This window comes from Salvia hispanica, chromosome 3 (genome assembly GCF_029641045.1).
Source record: "Salvia hispanica isolate PSC_SH4W2 chromosome 3, Shi_PSC_v1, whole genome shotgun sequence".
NCBI lineage: Eukaryota > Viridiplantae > Streptophyta > Magnoliopsida > Lamiales > Lamiaceae > Salvia > Salvia hispanica.
Window position 1 is genome coordinate 12210968 of NC_142694.1, and position 27551 is coordinate 12238518.

Below are 27551 nucleotides of genomic sequence, written 5' to 3' on the forward strand. Positions count from 1 at the left end.
TGTCAGCAGTTAGGACAGATCATAATTTTAGATGGGTCCCCTTAAAAATAACCTTATCTCAATGTCTCATCTCACAAAATAAGCATAACAAGAATATAACTGTGGTCAAGTACAAAAACAATTTACCAAAGATGGGGGACAATTCATCACCACAACCATCAACATTAGAAAATTCAGTTTCATTTGTTCTCATCTCTGGTTTCCCACAAAATTCATACAAACATCAAAATATACAGCAACTGATTGCATCATTTTGGATCCAAATTCTCGCATTCTATTAAAACAAATGAATTTTACAAAGGAAAGCAGCAGAAAAATGAATGACAATTCTTGAATATTATCATCAAGATTTCCAAAGAATACCTTCCTAAACCTGAATTTGGAAGTAAATCCAATGACTAATGTGACAAAGCAGAAACAATTAAACCTCCAAATTCAAAAACATGCAAACATGCATTTGCTTATTTTGTCTTCAAATCTACAAAGCAGATGCAGAGAGAGCTATGTATACCTGCCCTTATGGCAGTTCTCGACAATCCAAAGCTTGTTTCACCCAGTCCAAGTTCTTGATCCCCGGCCTAATCTAAGTCTCAAGGCTCAATGGCTTATCAAGAAGCTCGTCCCCGGCAGCGAACCTGCCTGATCCCCGGCTCATCTTGCTAAACGACCCCACTGCAGAGAGGCTCTTGAAGCTGCTGCTTCCCTCGCTCAAATTTCGTGACCTCCAAGACTTGCGTGGCTTTGAGGAGCAGATGTCACGCTCAGTTTCATTCTCGACCCTGACCTTAGCCACAACGAGCTTGACTATGTTGCTCCTGCAGAAGGGGCAGACTGGCACGGTAGGACAAGAGGTTGTTGGTTTGGGCTTATTGTGGCAGCACAAGGCGAGCGTGCATTGTGCACACATTTGATGGCCACATGCTTGAACCTCGATCGTGCAAACTTGATCGAAGCATATGCAGCAAAGATCTGTTTCGCTTGCCTACAGAGTGACATAGTCAAGATTAATATTTCTATTGAATTAGATTCCTGATATAAGTCATGATAGATAAATTACCTCAGATATATCGTCATCAATTCCAGAGTCGGATGCTGATGGCGACGGGAGAGAGTAAACCGTCCCCTTCAAGATGGTTTTTTCTCTTTCTCTGTTGGCCTCCATCAAGGCTTGTTCTAATAGAGCTTTCGCCTCCTGATTGAGTTCGCTGATGAACTTCAGAGGCGACGGCCAGACAAGAGGCTCTGCTGATGAAGGGTTCAGAAGAGCCGCACATTCTCCATGGCGGTGCCTTGAAGCTACCACATACGGTATTCTCCTGAATTGTATCCAAAACAAGAGATGGAGGTTAGTCTTCTAGTATTAATTAACATCATTTGCCTATCTTCTTTTTTTGTAGAAACAACTAAATCAACCATATATAACAAGAAGCACATAAATGGACAGAAAATGAATTCTTGAATAACAGCAGAACCACTGTCACGAAATAGCGAATTCAAGTGAAGCACGATATTTATCACATACCCTGAGGCGTCTCTCTGCAGTCGATCAGCACCCCAAGCTAGCAATTCTCTGATGCAATCAAGAGAGCCACCTCTTGCAGCTAAATGAAGAGGAGTACTACCAGGAAAGCTGCAGAGCACAAATCATCAAGCACGAAACAACAAAACAAACACGAAGCAAGTGTGTAAAAGCACTGCCTACGAAAAACATTACCTATATCGGCCAGTTGGAGAACAGACAAGGGCTCCATTATCCAACAACATATGAACACATCGAGGGCGACTTTGACGCGCTGCCAAGTGCAACGGTGTGGCCCCTTTGCTATCTCTAATGTTCACAAAATGAGAGTAGCCCCTGCACAAATTGTTCACAGACCATTCAAATTTCATTTTAATTAATCACTAGTGATGGAAAACTGACCCTTGAACGAGAACCTACCACGAAGCTGAGACGTGGGAGGTTCGAGCAGCGGATAGAATGGCCTCGAGGCAATCAGAATGGCCATAGTAAGCCGAATAGTGCAAGCAGGTCCTTCCATTAAGAGTATCAAACATCAAAATCTAACAAGATGTAATCAAAATTAGGTACGAGCAGAAATTCCTATTTTGATTGATTCAATAAATGATGAAACATTTATGAAAATTGCATACATTTGCACCAGCCTCAATCAGCTTCTCTACACAGGAGATCTTTCCATGCATTGCAGCCACCATCAATGGAGTCTATACACTCAATCAAAGATCAAACAATCACACAGCTAATCAACACTAAAGATGAAGAACTTTTCACCAAAATGAACTGAGATAAATCAATCACTCACCTGTTTGTACCGATTTAACACATCCGGCTTCACGGATCGTTGGAGAAGCAATGATAGAATCTGAAGCCAACAAAACAAAATTCCCAATTTCACAAAACAGACACACAAAAAAAAAAAATTTACAAAATTCAGCATTCAGCAACAACAAAAAGACATTTTAAAGATTCCGACCTCGATCTGGCCATTGGCGGCGGCGATATGAAGAGGAGAGTTACGATCACAAGTGGTCGAGCGATGAATGATGGATGAATCCCTTTCCAAAATGGCTTCAAAAAACTCCAAATCCCCTAACTGCACCGCACCAAACAGCCCCTGCTCCTCACTGGTATTGCAGCTCATCCCCTGACCCATTTCTCCGACGGAAACGGCGGCGCACCACCGCGGAAGTTGGTGGTGGTGGACTGAAGAGAGGAAATTAAAGCGTGTCTCAGTATTTATTTGTAAATGGTGCTGCCCGGGAACCAAAGATCAGAGGAGAGAGACACAAAAGCTGACCGTATTTGACGACGGGCAGCGCTCAGATATTTTGCGGGCAGTTCGATTATTTTTATCTTTTTAGTTGAAAAATGATTTTGTTGATTGTTCAAATCTGCAAAGTTTTAGGCGTCAATGTTTTATGGTTACTAAATTCAAAGTTTACACACAATTTTGTGGAATTAACACCACTTTTTTCGACATAGACTTTCTTTGTTTTCTAATCATTTCATCACTAGTATAGTTGGATTTGAAAATAATCTTTCACAAAGTAAGCAAAACGAAATAAAGAGGCATTTGAATTTGGAAAATAAAATTAGTAAAAATTAGCAATTTTCACTATAAATGGTGGGAGAAAATGAAAATCATATCAAACGACTATCAATTTTGTATCGGAATTGTACTAAATGTATCAAATAATTGAAAATTGTAGGAGTACTATAATTTAGGTAATTGTGACAAATTAGTTACAATTTACTATTCTCTTCCGTTACAAGAGTGTTTGATTTCAAATGGTTGATTGCGCTTGTTCAACGCCAAATATATGAAAGCCATCATTTTAAATGGAATACCTAATTTACCCTCATAAATTGTTGAGGTGTGTTTTCAAATGTCTTGCAATCAACGGGGCATAATAGGAATGACGATGATTATGCATCAAACCAGAGGCAATCAATCAACAACAAAATCATATATTAAACATTCAAATAATCACAATAAGAAAATGTATATATGCACGCAAAGTATGTTTTATTGGTCCAACATATTCAGAAAGATGTTTGTGGGGTGCTTGATAAAATGCTCAAAGTATTAAGTATGTAATGTGCAATCTTGGATTAAATTTATAAAACTATATCTTTTTCCATTTTCATAAAAAAATGTTAAGATTTTTAACCCATGTTATTAATTAAGCTATCTCCAAATAAATACGCGTTTGAGATATGGATTCCAACGGTAAAGAAATTTGACCAATTTGATTGGAGATAAAAGAGTTTGTTTTCTTTTTAATTTAAGGTCACAGTCAACCAGTACTCTAAGCACTTAAAATAATTAGACAACTGGTAAGGATCTAAAGTTGTTCCATATCCAAAGTCAAAGATTAATCAATTAACATTTAGTTAAGGATGGATAAGTCTCTATCACTCAATCATGTATTGTCGCCAAAGATTTTAATCAAACATGTTTGGCATATCTCGGAATGAGAATTTGGATAGTATTAATATAAGTTAGATTGAAGTATTAACATAAACTTAAGAAAAGTACTCCTACAAAAATGTGGCAAGGATGAATGGATATAGCACTATAAATTAATGTGCTCACTGTAATATCCAACTAAAATCAACCAAGACTTGGACAAGTCCATTTGTATTGGTCAATAAGTAGATGGATGACTAAGAAATTGTAGACACACTTGACTTGATAATGGTGAATGCAATTATACATAGCAACTATTCTACACTATAATGTAGTACTATGGTGTTCATTATTGGAGGAAAAATTTCGATGTATATTGTCAGAAACTCAGAATGAGGTAACTGAATGTTCTTTACTTACTTTCATAAAAATATCAGCCTTCCAATAATAATAGAGGTATGATTTTTAGAATATGATTTTATACTTAAAAATGAAATATGGATAATTTATTCTGGAACGAACAAAAAAAGAAGACATTTATTAAGAAATGAACGAGTATATTAATATATTTTAATTAATTGATATTCATGAAATATTTTTCATTATTGAATACCTAAACAAGTCCAACTAGTCAACTCGTTGATCCAATGCAAATGGTTTGCAGTGAACGCGTCTTTGACAATTCACAATATTAGTTAATGTCAATTAGATCCTTAAAAGCAGCCACTTATTTTAGTTTTTTATTTATACACCATGTAACCATATACTTCCTCTGCCCCGAGTTATTTTATTTTACATAAGAATTTTTAAAAAAGTATGTATGAGTTTAAATGAATAGATATTAAAGTGGAAGAAATAATAAGAGTTAATTTTTCAAAAGTAATCATTTTATCTCTAACACTAAGATATATCCAGGTGTTTTTATTTCTATGCCTAATGTTTTGATAACAAAAAAATTCAACAAATAGATTAATCCTACATTAATGAAGATTTGGCAGTCAACAGAAATGTCCAACACAAAGTTATCTCTTTCATTTCAAAATTAGATTAATCTTTCACGTCATTATAATTGGTATTCAAAATTATAGCCTAGTCAGTTTGTGTGGTGTGTGGCGTGAACTTATAATACTAGTACTAGTATTTAATAATAACCTTAGCCCATTTCCATGGAATGAACTGGGCCAAGATGCTTCAATTCCAAATCTTAATTTTATACTGGGCCGGCCAACACAGGCTACTACTTAGGAATTTATTGTTATCAGCATAATAAGCACAAAAATATATAAAAACCTCATACATTTATGAAAAGAAATATTTAGCCCAATTAAGATACAGTTGGGCCAAAAAGGATGGATCAGCAGCTATCCAAATTGACTATATTCCATATTTCCATTGCATCTTAGTAGGTGACTATTTTCTATAAATATATTATCCCATTCACGGTTACTATAAATTTGTAACAATTATACATGCATGCATATTAATTACTATTGTCTACGACATATTAGTGGTTCTAGTTACTACCATTTCTGAAAATAAATGACACTGCTAACAAATAATATTGATGTACGGTATTATACCTATATACGATTTTGTGTATGTTCTAAATAATTAATTTGTCACCGAATGATCTCCAAATTTAGCTCATTTATGACTATATTGCTGTTTTTATTGACACGATAAGAAGATGAAAAGGATTCGGACCATACATCTTCTGATTTAATACTACGAATTAATTAGGAGCTTTTACGTACGTAGAGTAAATGGCTGCACCACAATATCTCTCATATTTTTTAGACACAACATATTATTAATTTGATATTCTTATTGTCGACTATAGTACGTATTTGTTTGACATATAAAACTAGCATGTCGATTAGAATTTATTGAAAAAAATGTAAGAATATAATAGTATTACTAGAATGTGTATAATGAAATGGAGAGAGAGTGAGATGATGGCCGATTGGGACATGCATGGGAAGTAGTTAATGATATGTAATTATGTGGCATGAGAGTGTGTGCACTTTGCTTTGTAACCCTAATGCCCCACTTTATCATCAGATCAACTTAATTATCGATTAAATTTATATTTTGGGAATTAAATTAAACCAGCGTTGATCTCGGTTTCTCTCTTCCTTTCTGACGAATGATTTATAATTAGTATTGCGCCACCACTTATTTGTCATCGAAAAACACAATTTTCAAAGCAAAAATGTATTGATTCGATTTTTTCTAACACCCTATTGCATATAGTCCATTTTAAGCTCGGGCACCATAAAGAAACATTCGGAAAATTTAACTGATTAAATCTTGTGTTATCTCAAAATAAATATGTCACAATCTCGGACTATATATAGGTATTAAAGTACTTAGAATTGACATTTAATTCAGTAACGCTCAATACATTATTATTGTCTCCCTAGCTAGACTACATATTTCATCATTTCATCTTCCTATTTCATAATTATTGGCATCATGACCCTTTTCTTTTCTGCTCCACATTATGAAATTCAGAAAACAATAATGTCCCCTCCACTACATAGGCGGCAAATTATAAAGAAAATGAAAAAAAAATTGAATCCAAATTGTAAGTGGGAATCCTAAGATGATATGAAAACGAACCATGCTAAGAAATAATGCATGTTGCCACTCCAATAATATTATTGTACACTTGAATAACAACATAGCATGCTTCTTTGACGTGGGCCCTCATGACAAAAACATAGGGTTAATTAGTTCTAGTTTAGTTACAACTTCAATTAATAGCTTACAATTTTAAAAAACGAACTTACAAAATTATAGTTTAGTTCTAGGTGGTTGGCTTCTAGACTCTAGAGACTAGAATGAATGAGTGGGAAATTGGAATATTGAAGGTACTTAGATAGAGGAATAATAATATTTCCGATGGGACTAGAAGAAATTGTGTTTTTGGTCAATCATTCATTTATTCTATGTGAATGGAGATATGTAAGAGTGGAACAATATTAAATGTGATGGTAGAGTTGGATGAGAAGTGCATTATAATTATTGGGGCCATGAAGTGATGGGGTGTCAAGGGATTGGGTGGCAACTAATCCATTAGGTTTGGTTTATTATCCCAAATATCACATGGGATATAACCTACTTTTTTTAGTAGATAAGGCATATCTTTGTTTTTTATTTATAAATATTATTTCACCTTTAATTATTCTGTTTCATCGGGTGAGGAAGTATCCAATGAATGTCTTTGATTCATTTCAATTCATTTCCGACATTAGTCACAGATTAATGTATCAATGAAATGTGATAGGTCTTGACTCTTGACCTTTTCTTCTATTTTCCTACAGAGTTAATGCACAATGCAACTTACCAAAATAGATACAACATTGATACTATACATATAAATTAATGCAAACACATACATAGGCGAAATCCATAGTCAAATTAAATTTGAAGAAAGAAAAATCAGGCTTATGATACTTACATGCAGAAAAAAACAAAAACAGGTATAGCTTAAAGTGCATCTTTTCCCATAACAAAGTGTAAGATGCACAAAAATTAGTAGAGAATCATGAAAGGCAATGCGAAAAATCACACTCTTTTGCTCCTTTTTAATGTGATTTAGATTAGTGAATAAGAAACGGTTGCTTTGCATTGGATTCCTCACCAAAAAGAACCTTTTCTAATTCAATTATCACACTATTACAAACAAAAAAACATTGGGAAAAAGGCAAAACATGAAAAAAAGAAGTCAACTAAATTAATCAATAGAGAAAATCGATGATTATATTTGTTGAAAAACTCTCACCCCTCCTTCTATATATATATACATCAATATCACCCAGTCCCAAACCCTAGATATTTCAACAAGAGCAACATTATCATTTCATAGTGAAAATCTTGATCAATGGGAGTTGCAAACAAGATGAGTTGCAAGGACAAAGATTTGCATGTGACGACGAAACGACAAGTCGAAACCCTAACAATTTCAACTCCGGCTCTGAAGATCAAGGTGGAAGCTAGAGGAGATATTGAAGAGGAAGATGGAGGGTGCACTACGCCAAAAGCGGAGGATGGTGGAGATTTGGTATTACCAAAATGCCCTCCTCCGCCGCCGAGAAAACCCAAGGCAGTGCCACTGCTGCACAAGAGAAAGGCGAGGGTTTATTTGCTGGATTTGTCTGATGAAATTGACTCCATGTTTCCTTCTAATGTTATCAGGGATTTTATGTGTGGTAAGATCAAGAAAATTAGGACCCAGCTTTTATGATTATTTTTCTTTTTTGTGTTTTGAAGCAGATTTAATTACTAGGAAATTAGTCAGAATTAATTATATATATGTATGCAGTTTTCCTTCATGCACATCATAGCGGTTGGTGTAACTAATTCTTTTTATTATTGTTTTTCCCCTTTATATTCCCTTTTTTCATTGCTGCTATGAATCTCCAATAGTTGAAGGAACGATTGTATGCGTTTTATTCAAGATTTAAGAAAAAGAACTTATCCACTTTTCGGGATGGAAACACATAAGAACTCTTGAATGGAAAAGGAATGTAACTCGATCAAGTTCATTTGGATTTAACCATTATTTTCATATCCATATCATGTTTCGTAATCTATTTTAGTGTTACCAAAATTGGTTACATAGATTATGCATATTATAGATATGATATAACTTCATTTTACTGATTCTTGAATGGATGAACCAATGGAATTATAAGATGCTACCAGACAATTATAATGCGATTGTTGCCTTTTTATTTTCTGGGGCTTTTAGTTTCAGAAACATACTTTTTGATGGGATAGCTAGGAATAGGATCCTATATTTCAAAATCTGATTGTTGATTTCATCTTTCATTTAAATTTGAACTTTCTTTGCATGTCCAGATATCTTTTTACAGTCGATGCAAGTTTCAGATATATACACTTTTTTTCTTTGTTTTTTTTGGAAGTGTGTTAAATCCCCCTATTTTTGGGGCTCTGTAAAATGACTACTAGGTATGTGAACTTTTGACATACAAATTAATGTCCCATAATCAAATAAATTTAGCAAACAGTATTTTACTCATATTTAGTTTTTATATTGTCATAGTTTGACCAACATATATATACACGATCCTACCAATAGTGTTTTTTAATCCTAATATTTAGTGTACTGTCTGAGAATAAAAAACTTGAAAAAGCGTCTATATATAGATTATTAGTATACAGGATAATGTAACAGTGAATTTTTAAACTTTTTAAATAATGATTTTGCATATAAATTATCGAAATATTGAATTTGTTCTGATTTTTGTAACCAAGTTATATTGATTTGTTCTGACTTTATAATTAATTAAAATTTTGATTTTAACATAACTTGATAACTTGCTTACATAACACTATTGGGCCATCAACTAAAATTATGTCATGTTTTTGCAGCGAATTTCTAAGAAGAAAATGCTATAACGTTGGTTGGTTTACAACTTCAACTAGAAAAATACGTACTACTACTATAAGACTAAGTTATGTGTTTACTTGCTAAGCATAGAGTAGGATAATAATAAAATGGAGAATTCTACTGAATCACGCCTAATGCCAATCAACTGGAACACCTTTGTAAATATATGAAAAAGTGAAAGGATCCATTTCGAACAAGTTTCCAATTCAAAAGCAAAACTTGTTGAAATTGATCCCAATTTTTCGATTCAACGTGTATCATACTGAATCAACCGTCCTTAGGATTCTACCTTAGAAAGAAATAAATACAATGGCATGGATCAAAGTATAAACGAGCAACGAGGAGCTAAGTACCAAAAGAGAATGCAACATTATGAAAATAATAAAATGAAATTGAAACCTTAATTTCTCATTATGTTGGGGCCGAGTCTTGGCAAAGGAGTCACTTTTTTCAAGGTATGAAGACAACAATGTTGTTAAATAAAAACTGAGGATGATCACTTGTATTATGCATGGTTCAATTGGCATTCACAATATGTCATAGCTTGGCCACTTTCACTTTCTTCTCTCTCTACTTAAAAACAATAAATTACTTTAATTAGGATGGGCAGATGATCTTCCATCTTTGCCCCTCTAACCAAGCTATAACTCAAAACCAACAACAATCAACACAAAATCAAGAATCATCAACTCATCTCAGCGTTACCGGACGACGGCGCTTGGGACGCCTGATTCTGTGTTTGATTCTCCGCCTGCGCTGCCCGCGCCGCCTTCTGTGTCTCCACGAATCTGTTCATCCGCTCGAGCAGCTGGGTTGCTTTCCTCTTGCCCCTCTCCGTCCCATGCTGCGCCAATTCAAGCAGCGGCCCCATCACGCCGAGTTCCTGGGCCTCAGCAAGGTATTGCTGGTCGCCCGAGCACAGGTGCACCAGCACGGCGGCCGAGTTCTCTTTATTCCTGGGTGAGCCGTTGCCGATGACGTCCACCAAAACAGGTACTGCCTCGGCGGCTCCGATGGCTGACTTTCCCTCGGGATGGCTGGACAGTATAGCCAGAATGGCGAGCGCTTCGTCCACCATGGTGCCTTGAGGCTCGGTGAGCAGTCGCATCAATGTGGGAATGACGCGCGCCCTCACGGCCTTACCCTTGTTGCCTTGGTATATGCACAAGTTGAAGAGCGCTGTTGCGGCATCTTTCTTCCCCCTTTGGGTGCCTTCGCTGAGGAGCGCCACCAATGGAGGAATTGCCCCTGAAGCACCGATGGTTACCTTGTTTTCGTCAATCACCGAGAGGCTAAACAGCGTGGCAGCAGCATTTTCCCGCGCTTCCATGCTCCCTTTCTTGAGCACGTGCACTATACCAGGCACGGCACCAGAGGATATTATGCTTCCCTTGTTATCTTCGAATATGGAAAGGTTGAGAAGCGCAGTAACAGCATGCTCCTGTGTGCGGGAATCAGGAGTCGATAAAAGCTGGACAAGCAGAGGGATGGCGCCAGCTTCAGCTATAGCCACACGGTTGTCAGCATTACGCTTTGCAAGGAGGCGGATTTCACCTGCTGCAGACCGTTGATCTTCAGGGTTGCCGGATGTAAGCTTACAGAGAAGGGCTCCTATCTTGGAACGCTCTGCAGGGGAACATGCAGATCCAGCCTTGGGGCGAGAGCTGCCCGGTCTCTTGGGTACTTCAATGCCGTTTGCTTCGCACCATTGTGCTATGAGACTTCGAAGAACGTAATTTGGCGTTAGAGCATTGCTAGTGAGAGCTTGCTGTGTCTTGGGACAGGTACTATGCCCTGCTTCCAGCCATTTCTCGATACACGACCTTTCATATGTCTGCAGGAGAAGGAATACACAAGTAAAAATCTTGTCATTTGATCATACAACTTAAGAAGATTATACAAATACATTGACCATAAAGCACACATGATGGTGTATGAGGGAAAGCACGTGTGCGTGTGCGAGTGTGAGCATCTTGGGAATCTTTTACGATTGTGCGTCTATCATAATGAAATGCAAAGAACTGCAAAGATTTTCATGTATGCAATCTTCTCAATCAGAAAAGAAATCCACATGCAAAAACAAACAGGGAATAAAATACTAAAAGAAAATCCAATAAAATCTGTGCATGTCTAAATCTGGGTCATAGACCTAGTAAGCGACTATCAAACTTACAAGAGTGAGCAATTGACCATAAACAAAACTTCCTTATAGTTTCGCGAATCTGACGGATCTAAAATAAGCTTCAGAATGACACAAACAAACCCTCAAACCAAAATCTTCAAATGTGCCAGAGAGAAAGAAAGATCCTTGAAAGAAGAGAGGAAGATGCTTCCACCTGAATGACAGAAACAAACTACTTCCAGATAGGGGAGAAAAGGAGAACTTATACCATCAGTAGAGGATGGGGGAAGTAGAAAGCCTTGATGGTAGGAAGTTTGCAATTTGCAACTCAGAGTTTATCCAGAGAGAAAAGTTTTGAGAAAGGACAAAATGATACACTGTTTTTTGTGTGTGACAATGAAGTATAAATGATACAACATGGAATACTATTGTGGCTATGAGTACAAGAACTTTTTTTCCAGAAACTTGAAGGGACGACGGTCTGAAGTAGAGAGAGCCTCAAACATGAACATGGGCATGACTTCGATTGAAACAAAAAAAGGACCCGTATAGAGCTGACTCCAGATGTTGTCATCTAGCTATTACTTGAAAGGAAATATTATCAAAGAAGTTAAAGCATCTAATCATAATTCCATTATTTAGATTTATCAATTCAAAAGTCAAGGGAAATGATACTGTGGGTGCAAGGCAGTCAACATTGTAGCCCTTACTGCATTGGAAGTAACTAGCAGCAGAGAAATGCATTATATTACCAGGCATCATTCAGAGATTAAACGGATGAGCATTTATGACAAAAAACTAGTTGAAGTCAGGGCACAGCTTTGTTCAGGAAGGTACCTGTCCTGTTGAGACAATGACAGGATCCTTCATCAACTCTAAGGAAATAGGACATCGAAAGTCATTTGGTATAACAAGGCTCTTCTGATTTGTCAGTACTTTTCCACCACTACTTGTTGGGGTAGAATTCTCAGCTGTGGTGGAATCAATATTCGGATTTGTTGACTGCACAAATTCCTTAACTTTTTTTAACAGCATTGACATCTTCTCGATGCTCTCCTCTGGGTCTCCACCAGTGGCTCCAACCATCTCATGCAAAGCTAGTGATTCTTGAGTTAAGTCAGCAATACCACTAAGCTGTAGTCTGTCAACCAATCTCCTTAATACATCTATATCTTCTCCAGCGTCACTATTCTTGTTGTAAATACACATCAGATCCTCATACAGCTCAGAATCTGGTGCATCTACCCTTCCCTTGGCTCTTAGGAACTGAGCGAGAACAAGCTCAACCTGGGAATATTTAAAGATATATACTTAGTAATTTTAGATAGTTCGGTAAGTCAAAGACTCAACGTCACATTGTTATACCATCAGACAACAAGAGTGAAAGTTTTAAATCAACCCATAATTGGACAATGGAACTGAAAATAACAGAATACAGGGTTGCAGTAATTAAAAGAAATGTCAAGTTTCTCAAAAGAAATACCTGTTCCTTAACCTCATCAGATATGTCAAGTTTCTCAAAAGAAATGCCACTTAGAGCTCGTTCCAACTCAGCTGTCACTTCATGAAATCTATTCATGATTTGATCCCTCTCTAAGACCTGCATGCAAAGATACACTTGAGATTTTATTAAATTTGGATGAACCAAAGTTCTTGTCTGTGCCAAACGTCAATCGCATTTAAGTTTTGAGAAAGGAGATCAAATAAAGAAGAACATAAGGCACAGCCTTCTGGAGGAAAACATGCTGCAAAGTATCTCAAGCTAAACTAGCATTAAGTAAATAGGTACGTTTCGTGGCTAGCAATTGAACAATTGTCTTTGATCAAGGGGCATATCAAATCCTTCGAGTATTCACCAATATCTTCCCCTTATTTTCTCTCATCTCATGCATCGAGATTATTTTTCTCCTAATCCATCGGAATTCTCCTAAGGTCCTCATATAAGCAAAAAGTAGATAAAACTTGGTAATGCAAGCGACTAACTATAAAAAACAGTGTTTTCCTTGCTAAGTAGCAAACTTTATTTAGTTGTTGTAAAAATTTGCAGTTTCCAATTAGTGACACTTTTGGACAGTTGGAGTGGAGAGTGAATTCATAAATAAAATGGGTAAAATAGCACATGCATTTTCAAATCCCTTCCCCCAAGAAAAACCAAGAGCAGACAAAAGTTGATGTTAAATACTGTACAATTAATTAGAACCACACTTTATGGGATGAATAGATGAAGAAGTGGTTTGGAAGTAGAACGAACTAATTGCTTGATTACATTCCTGGGAAAGGAATGTATGCAGCTTCAATGTTTTCATGCTTTTATGTCAACAATTCCAAGTAATGTATTTGAAAAATGGGGCACGGAAATCTGACATTCTTAAGCATATTTAGATAATCACCCTAACTTAGGGTAAAACAGGCAGACTGAAGAGATGCCCCTACTAGATACCAAAGTTGACTTAATCTACGTAACGTATGAAATAATATATAGACTTATGTGCAATAAATTATACATGAACAGATAGAGAAACTTTGACATTCTTAAAACATGCCTAGAGCCATGGATCTAGAAGAGGAAATGATTAAACAGATCTTGTATAACTTATCACGCCCCAAGAGGCATTATTATTATTATTATGTAGATCCACAAAATTTTATGGGAATCATGTGAATACCATCCATAAATCATATAGGGATCGTGTGAACATCGCGACTTTACTACAGGACAAACGAAATAATTTCCTTTTCAACCTATCATAATAACTGCAGCTAAAGTTGCCAATTAATGAAAAAGGACACGTCAAAATAATCTTGTTTCGAATTATGTTTCTTTCTCCGGTGCAGCGGATTTTTGTTGAGTAATACAGATTTGGACTCTTAAGTTTGACTAAGAATCAACTTTGTGGACTTCCCACATGAGACATCTTAACAATAACCACGATCTGACATGCTGACGCATTCCGTCTCCATCCAAGCTCAAAGGTTGAGTAAGACTGTAAACACCCTAAACTATCTTGCAAAATAGTTCAACAAATTTCATCAACTTTTTTACTTGAGAATTGTAGCGTAGCACATTAACTCTAGTATATAAGGAGCATGATAGCAGATTATGCAAGCTGACTCAGTATAAAACACCGAGAATTGCATTACCAAAACAAGTAAAGACCATATGATTTCTACATTAGATTTGTAATACGGAATAGAATATTCCAAAAATGTGACGGCACCCATTATTAGCAAGAAATTGTGGCTGTCTTCCCAAGGAATGGAGAGACACCATTAGCACTTTACATCTGACTGTAGAGTTTCTCAAGCTTTCGATTCAGACTATTTTAGTCGGGATCTCTATAGCATAAATTCCCTCACCATGGTGGTGTCATTGTGGTGTATGGAGTTATGATTAATAGATGAAACAGAAAAATAGTGGAAAAGGATTGGAAAACTAGCTGCAAAACGTAGACATGACAGCGAAGCTGCAAACTTTAGGCGCATTTAACACGTCGAACCAAATTTCAACCGGCCAAAGCATATTCCAAAGAAATTGCGGCGGTAACTACGCTATACACAGTTAATGCAAACAAGACCCTACCAACGGAAAGAGATTTTGCATGGACTCCGATCTCCAATACAAAATGAAACTTTTTCAATTTGCTTCCATCATTTTCTCCAACTAATGCCAGACAATCCTCTACATAAACAAGTCGTGCAACAGCCTCAAATACCATTGAAACTAGCATCTATGAGATCCAAAATCTGCCTCACCGGATCCTAAGAGATGCTACCAATAAATCCTTATTTGTTCTTACTAACAATGCTGGTTTGTTTCTAAAAACTCAAAAACAATCAACTTCAGATAAACCTATGAACAATTGTAGCCCAAACAAAAATTCAAGCAGATCAATCAAACAAACAAAAACAATCACTCACTGATCCGATAAACAAGGAACAACTAATGGCCCAAAACCAACACAAAAAGAGCAAAAAATCATAAAGCACGCCATACCGACCAGATAAATCTTACTCCCCTCGCTGCCAAAGCGGAGCAACTCCTTGGCCGATTCCAGCGCGCCTGCGAGCTCCGCCAGCGCTCTGATCGAATCCTCGGACAGCGCCTCCTTGCAATCGCGAATCTCTTCGAACATTGGGGTCAACAGCTTCAGCCGCCGAGCTAGATTGGTGTACTGCCTCTTCACGGAGGCTCGGTAGTCGGAGAAGGCCGAGATTTCGCCAACCAGATCGATCAGCTTCCGAGACAGCGCGGCCTTGTCGTCCTCGTCCATCGCCGGGAGATCTAGGGGAAATTCGTCAAGAAGAATCGGTGAAATTGAGAAGAAATTGGAGTCAACGGAGCGGGAGCTAAATTTGAGCTGGCGCTTGGTTGAAATAGGTAGAGAAATTCTCCATGAGAGAGAGAGAGATTTGTTGGAGAGAGAAAGTGAAGATCCCCTCACTTTTAAGTTTTAAGCTCGACGACAATGGTGGAAGTGAGTTTTTCTTTTCTTTTCTTTTTTTTACTTTTTACTGCCTTTCCGATTGCCGGCTCAATATATTACGCATACTTTTTCTGCTTTCAAATATTCATTTCATATTTTCATCTTACTTTATTCGGCTTCATTTATAATTTTATTTTGACTAATTACGATAAATTATTTAAATATAAAAAAAAATGAAATAAGTAGTTAAAAAATGAAAAAAGTAGCTTTCACTTATTCGTTTTATAATAACCTGTCAGTGTAAGATTTAATTGAATAGTGGAATTCACTCCCTTAAACTAAAAAAAAAAAAAAAGTAAATAAGACTTTAAATCACAGATAATCTGAAATGATAAAATAAGATATTTTTTTATATATGGGGGAGTAGATAAATACTACTCCTATTTCATAAATTTGTGTATTGATTTACTTCTTTGAAGATAGAATATTGGGATAAATATCAGAAGATTTTGCTTCTTTAATAGAGTTGGAAAGATACATTTTGAATTTTAAGAAAGGAGTATTATATGCGAAATTAATGAATCTGAGCGTATCCCTAAATACTTGCTAAAATTAGTAATTAAGGAAGTGATGGCAGCATCAGTTAGGCCATCATCTAGTTGGACGTTGCTTAACTATGTTAAACCTAGCTAACATATTGTTAAAAATTTAATCGATAGTATACTAGTAGTAGTAGTTTTTTTTTAGAAAAACAAGTTTAATCTATATTTTAATTGATTCAACTGAACTTGAAAGCCATTCAAATAGTAATACGTGTGCCATCAACTCATAACAGTGAGTTTTGATGGTTTATCTCACGCACAAATCACAATTATAATCCACAATTTGAGATAAATAACTTATAACTGTGATTTTTTATGGTTTATCTCACACACATATCACAATTATAATCTATGATTCTATGGTATTCAAGGATATGGAGTATTAGTTAAAATAGCATATGTGTGGGAAAATATTTATAGGAATAATAATTGTATTGTGGCATCGAGATATTAGGTCAAAAAGTCATTTCTCAGAAAATAGCATATAGTATATATTTACAAGGCAAAATACGATAAATTTTAATTGCCTTATGCTATATTAGTTAGTTTAGAAATTTTACATTTTATGACACGCATTATATTAATTAATTGCTATTTTGGTTGTTTCACTCATCTTGTAAATGTATAATACACGTCTTTGGACTATTTGACAGATAAAAAATATTTATTCCAAAATGAAACATCAAATTAATGGTGATTTTTCTATATAGTATTTTATAATTTTCAAATAATGTATGTAGGAAATGCATTGAGGGGTTACATGTGCAAAACTAGTCGAAATGAAATTATTGAGACTTGTGTCATTTTGACTTCAGTGAAGCATTATACTTCAACTATCCGGTTAGTCATACAATTTGAGAGCGTTGATTTTACAAAAAAACACAATGAAAAATTAAGATATTTTTGCATTGTTCCAAATATCATCTTAAAGTTATAGATATGTAAAACTTGGTGCATCAGTTAAATGTTAATCATGTGGTATAGACGTATAGTATAATCTAATGATTATATGAAGTGAAGATGCCCCCTTAGACAATGGTGTGCACTTGTCGTCCGCATTAACTGCACTCAAATGTATTAAATTATGTCATGCTTCAATAATTAGGATCGACTATTGAAACCATGACAAATTCTTTTTGGGCACATTAAAAATAGACAAAGTTTGAATACTTGCCTCGAAATTTCTTAGCACTAATCACCACATCAGCATTAACAATCTTAGGCATGTGTTTCAGTAATCAACGCATTATAAGTCACTAATTTGGGTACAAATCTAATAGAGTATTAATTACTGAGTGATGCTAAACGATCACATTGTGATCATATGCAATAACATTTATTATTTATCGGTCTCTTTCTCGTGTCTTATAATTTTCTTCATGTGTAACTGCGTTAATGAAACTAGCTAGTTGTATGTTTAACAATACGCATGTTTGTTTTATGTAAAACAAATATCGTTACTCTTGTTTTACTAAATCATAATTCAAATAAAAGGATAAAATGCATAATTATGGTATTATCTTATAGTATCATTATTCGTAAAGATAATTATTAAGAATTGACCTAGTACTTCAATAAAATGGAAATTGAATTTTAACTTTGAGTTTAGGGTAATTGTATAAAAAGGAGTAGCAATTTTTTTTTTTTGTTGACCACCTCAACTTTGCATAAAATGCACCTTTACTAGTACTTTTACATTATGCAGAAATAACTACCTAAAGCAATTTTTAAATATTCGAAAGTTGTAGATTTATACAGCTGCAAATTCCCAAAGTCTTAACCTTCAACGTAAAATATGAAATTGTTTGTGTGTGTATAAATATAAACCTCAAAAAGTATTAAATGCATTAAACTTTACAAGTAGAAGTATGGTGGTGTGATGAGTTGGGTAGGGCCCACTTTAGGTCCAGCCCATGCAGATTTGCATAAAATACTACACCTCACTTTCCGAGAAATGCTCATCACTAAAATATGTATTAATAGGTAAAAATAATAGGCTTTGTTAATTAAATCTGTGATCACCTACACAATTCTTACATAATTATACGTGTAAGAAAAGGGTAATGAAAATATGCTATTGCATGATTATTGTAATGAAAGTGTAAGGAAAAACTCCCTCCATTTTCAACTTTGATAGCTAGCGTAAATGCGTAATGGAAAAACAAAAATTTCAAATTTATTGATAGATTTTATAAAGAAATAGCAAATAGTATTTCATATTTACCCTAAAATAATCGCATTATGATGTTCTTAGGTTTTCATATCACATTAAATACGAAAAATGTGGTGATATCGGAGCTATTATTATTAATATTGTTATTGTTATTGTTATTATAATAATAATTGAAAGTTTAAGATATGTATGAAAAGAGGATGGTGAGGTCACATCGGAATAAATGAAGTTGTGATGCATATATTTTTCTAACTTTTATTATAAAATAATTTGATTTTATTTGTGACACATATAGAACCGTTTATATTACACAAATTTCAGCTTACATATGGATTTAGGTTAAGGCCCATTATCTAATTCAGCCCAATCAAAATGGCCGTTTACCCAATCAATATGGGTTTTTAAATTCATGGATCCAAACTCATATAAATCCCAATGGGCTATCACACTTGTCTACTAATATTGCTACATGATTAAAGTCGATTTTTTGGTTTACAAAAAACACTTAATTTGAAATTTGGTATCCCATTTGTTAAACCTTCAGGCAACCATATCATCGGTTCTAAAATCTATTGAAATCTCATTAATTACCGAATGCAGTGGCAAATCCAAGTGGGGTCAGGTCGACTAACCCATTCATTCTTCGCCAATCGCTTATGCAAATGATGGATGTCATCACCCAACCATTACCTTTCGATGCCAACGATGATCTTGTTCAATGTCTTCATTTTCTCATTTCTGAAACTATATTAACAACTCAACAAGCACTAATATTTTATTAGTTGTGTAAAAGAAGAAGAAAAACTACCGTGTGGGACCAGGACAGCTTATGTACAGCAGATATATTGATGCTTGTAAGTTTTAGTATTGTGAACGTAAAAATTGTGTTTGAAAATTGGAAGAAGAAGAGTTGGTTATTTTGGAAAGAGGGGCAGCAAATTGCGTTTAAATTAAACATGGGTAGTGCTATCAAAGTGGGGGCGACTTTTCGGTAACATCGCGTGACGATAGCGACACGCTTCTTGTTTTTTGGGATAAAGTTTGCCCATTCACACTACTCTCTCTCTCGTGATTATATATATTACCTCTTGTTCTTAATTTTATACATCAATAAAACACAAAAACTATATATCGAGATAGTGATATTTACGGGAGTGTTGTGAGGGATTATCTCATGTGTCCAAATATGTGGATGGTTTTATGAACTCGGATTCAAATATAATACTAGTACGGAGTACTATATATTAAAAAAGAGTTGCAAATATTGTCACTTAGGGCACCCACTGTACGACGCCATAAGCCTCGCCCTATGCACACCCACGTCAACATTTTATCTTCCGTCCCTTTCACCTGCAATGAGGCGGACTATAGCCACTCTAAGCCCCGCCCTAAGCATTTTATTTATTATTTGAATATTTAAATACTACAAAAATTCATTAATCTTATTTTTTATGTTTGCAAATATATCAATTAGCAAGAATAAAAATATAAAAACACCACAAATTAAAAGCATATCCTATTGTCCGTATTTATTTTTTATTTTTGATATTTTATGCTTGCAGATATGGAAATCGTCGGAATTCATTATTGATTTTAGAGAGGATTTGAGATAGGGAAGAGAGTGAAAGGTGTGAAATGAAGTAAAAAAATTGGTTATATATAGAGAAGAAAATAAAAAAACAAAATAAAAAAAATTAAAAATGTGTGCATAGTCCGGACTATCGTCCTTACCCCCTGCAATGGGGCGGACGATAGGCCGGACTATGCAAAAATGTGTGCATAGTCCGCGGACAATGCATAGGGCGCGAACTAAGAATTGGACTTAGGGTGAGATGCTGCAGTGGCGGACTATGCGACTGGGCATAGGGTGAGATGCTGCAGTGACAGACTATGTGACGGACAATGCATCGTCCGTCCCATTATGGATGACCTTATTTGCTTATAATAACATTACAAAATTTGATCAAAATTCTGATGTGTCCAAATATGTAGATGGATTTATGAACTCAGATTCAAATATTATACTACGTAATAAATTTTTTTATCAATTGTTCTAATTTACTATTTTTGTGCAACTATTTTTAATTTTTTAAGCTTAAAATGACATCGTTGAGTTGCCCATGTTGTCACATTAATACATAGTTACGTCACTCTTTATTGACAACACCAAAATACTCCTGTGTGCATCAATTTAACATTTAATTTGCATCAAAAATATTATCATGGGATAATTGATGAATTTTTTAAGTTGGTGATTTGTCATTCCAAATTTGAAAAGTGCACAACTAATCAGAACTAGTGTTTACACCTGTGCTATGCACAGGACAAAAGATTTTTAAATAATGAAGATATATTAATTTATAATAAATAGTATAGAGTAAATAAGTATAAAAATATATTTATAGATAAGAACTACTCTATCCGTCCCCGATTTTTAAGAAATGTAAAGAAAAGTTGTTGAAAAAGTTAGTGGAATGTGGGACCCATTTTTTTATATTGGTTTTATAATAAAATGTGAGTGAATTGAGTTAGTGGAATGTGGAACCTACTTACTATTTATGGTAAAAATGAAGTATAACTCTTAATTGGGGACGGAACGAAATGGAAAAGTGTGACTCTTAATAGGGGACGGAGGGAGTAATTAACATAAGTATTTGTAATATTATAAACAACGACAAAAAATTATTTGTACAATTATACTTCTCTCGACCCACTCTCAATGAAACATTTTACTGTATTTTAGTAGATGATTATATATTATTTTAATATTTGATATGATTGTAGTATAAAATAAAAGAAATAACAAAAGAGGAGATGTGTGGATGAAATAGAATAAGACATACAAATATTGTTATTTGTTTGATAATGATATTAATTTAGTTTCATTTTATATCATTATTTATTGGTGTTTCATAATTATTTGGTTTAGCCATATTTGAATTCGGTATAAACATATTCCAAATTTTTGAGAAGTAAAAAGAATATAAACATTTCATATTTTAGCAGATGATTATATACTATTTTAATATTGGGATATTGACATCTAATATCACGAAACTTTCAAAAAGTTGGATTTTTTCCACGAATTTTAAAATTGGCAAATAATATCATGAACTTTACCCCGAGTTTGTTTTTTCCTATGAATGAAAAAATTCATGTTATTTTAATAGATTGAAGAATAATTTTGGAGGGTGTGCTTCAAGAAAAACTATCTTCAAAGATTGAAAAACTTGAAGCTTTCAAAATTGTTGTCGAGAAATTACGAAAAAAAATCTGCATCATAATATTATTTGTGGGAATTTTTTCATTCGTGGGAAAAAACAAACACGGTGTAAAGTTCGTGATATTATTTGCCAATTTTAATGTTCGTGGGAAAAACCCAACTTTTTGAAAGTCTCGTGATATTAAGTGCCAATATCCCTTTAATATTTGATATGAGTGTAGTCAAATAAAACCAAATTATTTGAACGAATAAATAATAGTAATACTTAGTAGTCAAATAAAACCAAACTTTTAAGACATAATAATTTTATAGTCATGACACCCAAATTTAAAACTCAAATTATTCAATTAAAAAATAATTTAACTTAATAAAATATATATTATACAAAATACAATAATTTAGAAGTCTAAATTAGAACCATTTAAAATATAATAATAATAATAATAGAGTTCAACATCCAAATTAAAATGCTATTTAAATAAATAAAAACATTAATTATAAAATCTATACTACTACTATACTATTACAGCTGAAATTATATCATACACTATAAGCCCAAATTAGAGCCCAATTAGCATACAACAGCCACATTTTATGAAACCCTAAACTAATGATGCACCACTCTCACTCTCTCTCACCGTCTCTCTCCATTAACCGCCGCCGCCTCACACACCTCGCCGGTGAGCAGCGCCAACTGCTTCCTTCATTCCCTCATTTCCTTCTCTATCTCTCCCTCTAATCGGTGGAACCCGCTAAACACCAACTTGCCGCCGCCGCCGGCAACTCCTCTTGTCTGTCGGCCCACTGAACAACAATCTCCATGTCGCCGCAGTAGTACCTCCAGTTTGTGCCCCTTCAACACACAGCCGAACCTCAGCTGCCGCCAGGCTCACCTCACCCGCCAGCTCCCTCATCTCCCGACTCCGGCACTCTTATCTTTTCCTCTCCTTTTTTCTTATTCTCCAGCGAGAAAGATCAGATCTTTGAATGAATGTGCTGCTGCCGCCGTCGTACTTCTCTCTCTCCTTCCTCTTCTTTCTCATCTTCTCAACTTTCCTCCCGTCTCTCTCGTTACGGATCCCTCCTATCCTCTCGGCCAGCCGCCGCCTTTCTGCCACCGCCCCGTCTCCCTCAGCCTGCCACCCTCTCGTCGGAGCTGTCGCCGGATTCCAAGCACCACGCTATGCTGCAATCAAAATTCAGAAAATCAGCCCACAAAAATGCAGATTCAATTAATGTTGTCTATATAAATGTCTTAAACTTATTGTAGAAGCCAATTTTTCTGCATTTCATTGGACCAATTTTTATCCAATAATATTTGTCTTTTAGATTGCCCAATAGATAGTTTTCCCGCTCAAAAGTGTGCCACATGGGCTTCAAAAAAACTGTCCCTTTATATATAGATAGATTTGACAAAAACTTCATAATTTTACTTACACTTAAGTCTATTGTTTATTTATGATTTACTTACTAAAAACAACACATTACCAAATAGCAATAATTGTGGTATCGCCATAAATAGAAAATATATGTTGAAGATTAAGAATATTTAATTACATAATTTGCACGATAAAAGAAATAGGAGGTTGATCGACCATCTATGCTACATGCCTACATTAAATGTGTATTTAAACATGACTGAATCAAATTGAATATGTGGACAAAATAAAATCGGTTCAAATAAAACTTTAGATGAACAAATGCACGGGATATATTGGTGTGACGCAAGATTTTTTGTGGCAGATATATAAACATAACACAATAATTATTGTAGAATCTAGAGAAAAATTCAAGGAGACAATGATGAGGGAAATGAACATAACAAATTTCCTAATATATGTGTTGTAGAGTAGCTTGTAATGTTTGCAAACGATTTGCATGAAAGTGACAGATTTTGGAGCGGAGTCAGTGGTTAATTAAATTCAAACCTCAAATAGATGGAGATGAAGAATAGTCGGAATTGTAGGTTAACGACGTTTTACTTTTCGATGTGACGTTGAATTTGTGAAAATATAAAATCGTGTTGATGCAAATTAATTATAGTAGGAGTAGTACTAAAGTATAATGTGCAAGACTAATGTAAATTATAGTACTCCATATGGAGATGTTAGTATGTATGTAATGTAACATATTGTCATCATTGTAGGCATAATATGACTTTATGAATCCGTGCAATACCAAAATAAATTATGATGCTATCAACTTGTATGAGTCCACGTATGATTCATTAGGTATGAATTTTTATTTTTGTACTAGTATACTAGTACTACTATAATTGTCTTAGGTGTGAAGTTTCAAGAGGATATTATGACTTTTGATGAAAGTAGTGAAATGAGGCTCCACAAATCCAAAAAAAAAGCACTCAAGCAACGGCATCACCTATATACATATATAGAACAACTAGTTACGTGTGATTCATATATAGAGCAACTATGTAATAAACTAATAATTGTGATTTAAATTATAACTTTTTGTTAACTTTGATCAATTCTACAATTTTAAAATCAGAATACAAAATCATTGTACAAACTTTTTATTTTTTTACAATTGCTTCTCAATGATCAACATCAAAATAAATATGACAAAATCAAATACTCCCTCCATCCCTAAAACATAAACAACATTTGAACGACGCATGTTTTAATACACAATTGGTAAAGTAAGAAAGATATATAAAGAAAAAATGATTAATTGTTAATGGAGAATGAGACGAATTTTTTTTAAAAAAAATAGAATTGGTTCATTTTTAACTACTTTTGTTTTAAGCAAAATGCTACGGTTCAATTTTGAGTATTAATTAAAATAATGTTGTTTTGTCTTTCATGAGGCTGTTGCAAAAAAAGTTTAAAAAATTTGCAATTTTATATTCCAGATTCGAATTGACAAGAAGTTAAAAGAAAATTTGTAATTAAATTGATAATTTTCACATGTATATATATGTGCGACATTAGTCTAAAAAATATGTTACAGTGTGTATATGTATGTGTATGAGGTAATGTACATATTTGTATCAGTTCACTTATGAGTTTATGACATACACCACCACCACTACTAATACTATATCACAATTTGTGAATATCTGCGGCTTTGAATTTTGAATATGTATTGTAAGTTTACTATACTGTTTTATAGGTTAAAATAGTAGTAGGAATATCTTATATTTATTATAAACAAGTTGACAAATGCCGTATGCTTTTTAATTTGTCAACAATTGAAACTACTCTTAATTTTTAAATTATGAAATTTACAGTGCCCATCCATATCACTAGCTAGCGCAATTACATTGTATTAATTCGGCTAAAGCAGCACTAGTGAAAAAAAACTTTTGACTCTTTAGCTTTATTTTGAGGTTATTATACTCTTTAACTTAGAAAATGATGAGATTCAATGTACTCTTTCAAAATTAAATTAGATTTAACTTGTGGCTATACTCCTACTTGTTTTTTTTCACATCGTATTTATAGTATGTTTTAACAATGAGAAAAATATATAGAATAAATGACTATTGCTATTTATCATAAAAACTATATTACCCACGCGTGCACAATTAATTTGGGTTTTTAATTTATACTCCGTACTACATTTTCCCTACTTTTTGAACTATTGCATGATTATACACCTCTACTTCACATGTGAGGGCATGACCTAATAATTAGTACATTAATTAAATACATTCAAATGTTTGTACACGAAGTTGTACGGCACATATCATTTCAAATTAATATCATAATATGGAGTGATCTAATCATTCAAATTAATTAGTGTATGCACATTATTGAAATATCAACTTCCATACTATCAACGTCCATGTTTTAAAAAAATAACCTAAATTTAAATAATACTCCTAATACCCAAAAAATCAACTTGTGATCGAACACATTAGTGACATTGATAGATGAACTTGTACTAACACATTAGTGACTGAGTTTTCGAGATCAAAAGTGGAATTAATGAATTAACATTTTTAATACAACTATATCATAATTAATAAGAGATCACAAACATTTTAGGCTATATTAGATACCTTCTCATATCGATATAATAGCTTCATTAAAAAAGAAAAACATCATCCCACACTTTACAGTCAAACATAAATAGTACTACTCGACATCTCATGTGCACCAAATTACAAAACCAAAATTAAAGGAATGATAGAAGTGCATGTTCAACATAAACCAATTTTAATAATTAGAGTATAAAGGAAAAGCAAGATCCACATCTCTAAAAATGGAGCTCCTAGGCCCCTACCATAGCTAAGATCAATCATTTGCAATAATCAATTAAGTTCAAGCAATAACTTTTTTTAAAAAGGGGGAGAAGCAAATTACACACTGCCTATTACCGTATGTCCGTATCTATGAATTTCAATAACATTAGTGATTATTAAATGATAAAATAGTTTAGTATTTATGTAAATGCTAATGATAGTAATAATTTTTCTCGGTCAGTGTATAGTAAAATTTTGGCTTACCTTCTTTATGGTTGTCAGGCCAAAAGTATAATGATAGGCTGCGCAATTAAATAAAGAATCCAAGACTAATTTTAATGCGATTAATTGACCTCTTCATTAAAATGGACATGAATTGAAATGGTAGGATACTTCATGCTACCACTTATAATTCAATTATACTCCTATTGGATTTCCTTTTCTTTTCAATTTCTGTTTATTCCAAATTTTGTTTTCAAATTCGGTTAGTATTTAATTTGGTGCCAATTGCCAAACCACCACATTGCCTTGTCTAGCAATATTGCATTCTCTCTTGACTACATTTATTATAGGAGTAATACATTTACTGAAATGTTTATTGCGTAAATTTTATAACAATTCCACAATATATATGTGACCATGCATATATTAATACACTAAGTATTCAGTAAATATATCTCGTGATCTAAAGTTTAATTATAACGATACATTTGTTGAAATGTTTATTGCGGAATTTTTTTTAACATTTCCGCTTTACTATTTCATAACTATATTCGTGTCCAAAAGTTTTATTATAATAATACATTTATTGAAATGTTTATTGCGTAAACTTTATAACAATACCACTATATTACATTATTTTATAACTATATTCGTGACCTAAAATTTTACTATAATGATACATTTATTGAAATGTTTGTTGCGTAAATTTTTATACAAATTCTGCAATATACTAATTATAATACCTCCATTGAAATATATATTGAGTAAACCAAACTTCACCTTAATAGACATATATATTTATTTCAACTGTTTCAAGATTATACAATGTAGAAATGTGAGAGCAATAGGCAACAATGTTGAAGAAAATAGGAGTAGTTATATTTTTCTTTTTCTTTTTTCTGTTAATAACGAGATATATTTGCGAATCACAAAAGCAAACTAAACACACAAACATTTCTCCTTTATAAAAAAAATATACTACTACTAACAAACGACAGAAAGGAAAATAAATGATTATTTGGTCCTAACTTCAACATAGCCAATGCCACTTGTCTCCCTACCTTTTCACTTCATAAATCTACCTATTTTATCTTTAGAAAACACCAAATAGATTTCTATCTCATTCAATTCTATCTCATTCTCAAAATTTCAAATTTCCTCACCAAATTACCAGAACCAGACACAGCAAAATTCATAAATCTCCTCACAATAATGATAATTTCACCTACG

The 27551-nt window shown here is 34.0% G+C and overlaps 2 protein-coding genes across 2 annotated transcripts; both read right to left on the reverse strand.

Moving 5' to 3' along the window:
- Positions 1–121: 121 nt before the first annotated feature.
- LOC125217105 (putative E3 ubiquitin-protein ligase XBAT31) lies at positions 122–2738 on the reverse strand. Its single transcript, XM_048118931.2, has 8 exons — positions 2493–2738; positions 2322–2381; positions 2152–2223; positions 1940–2061; positions 1715–1855; positions 1523–1630; positions 1058–1316; positions 122–982 (listed from the first exon to the last, which is right to left on the reverse strand). Exons 1-8 carry the CDS (start codon positions 2670–2672, stop codon positions 584–586), a joined length of 1341 nt encoding a protein of 446 aa, XP_047974888.1. The 5' UTR covers positions 2673–2738; the 3' UTR covers positions 122–583.
- A 6989-nt stretch (positions 2739–9727) lies between these two features.
- Positions 9728–15932, reverse strand: LOC125213749 (U-box domain-containing protein 13-like). Its single transcript, XM_048114461.2, has 4 exons — positions 15469–15932; positions 12954–13070; positions 12308–12757; positions 9728–11182 (listed from the first exon to the last, which is right to left on the reverse strand). Exons 1-4 carry the CDS (start codon positions 15739–15741, stop codon positions 10034–10036), a joined length of 1989 nt encoding a protein of 662 aa, XP_047970418.1. The 5' UTR covers positions 15742–15932; the 3' UTR covers positions 9728–10033.
- Between the last annotated feature and the right edge of the window lie 11619 nt (positions 15933–27551).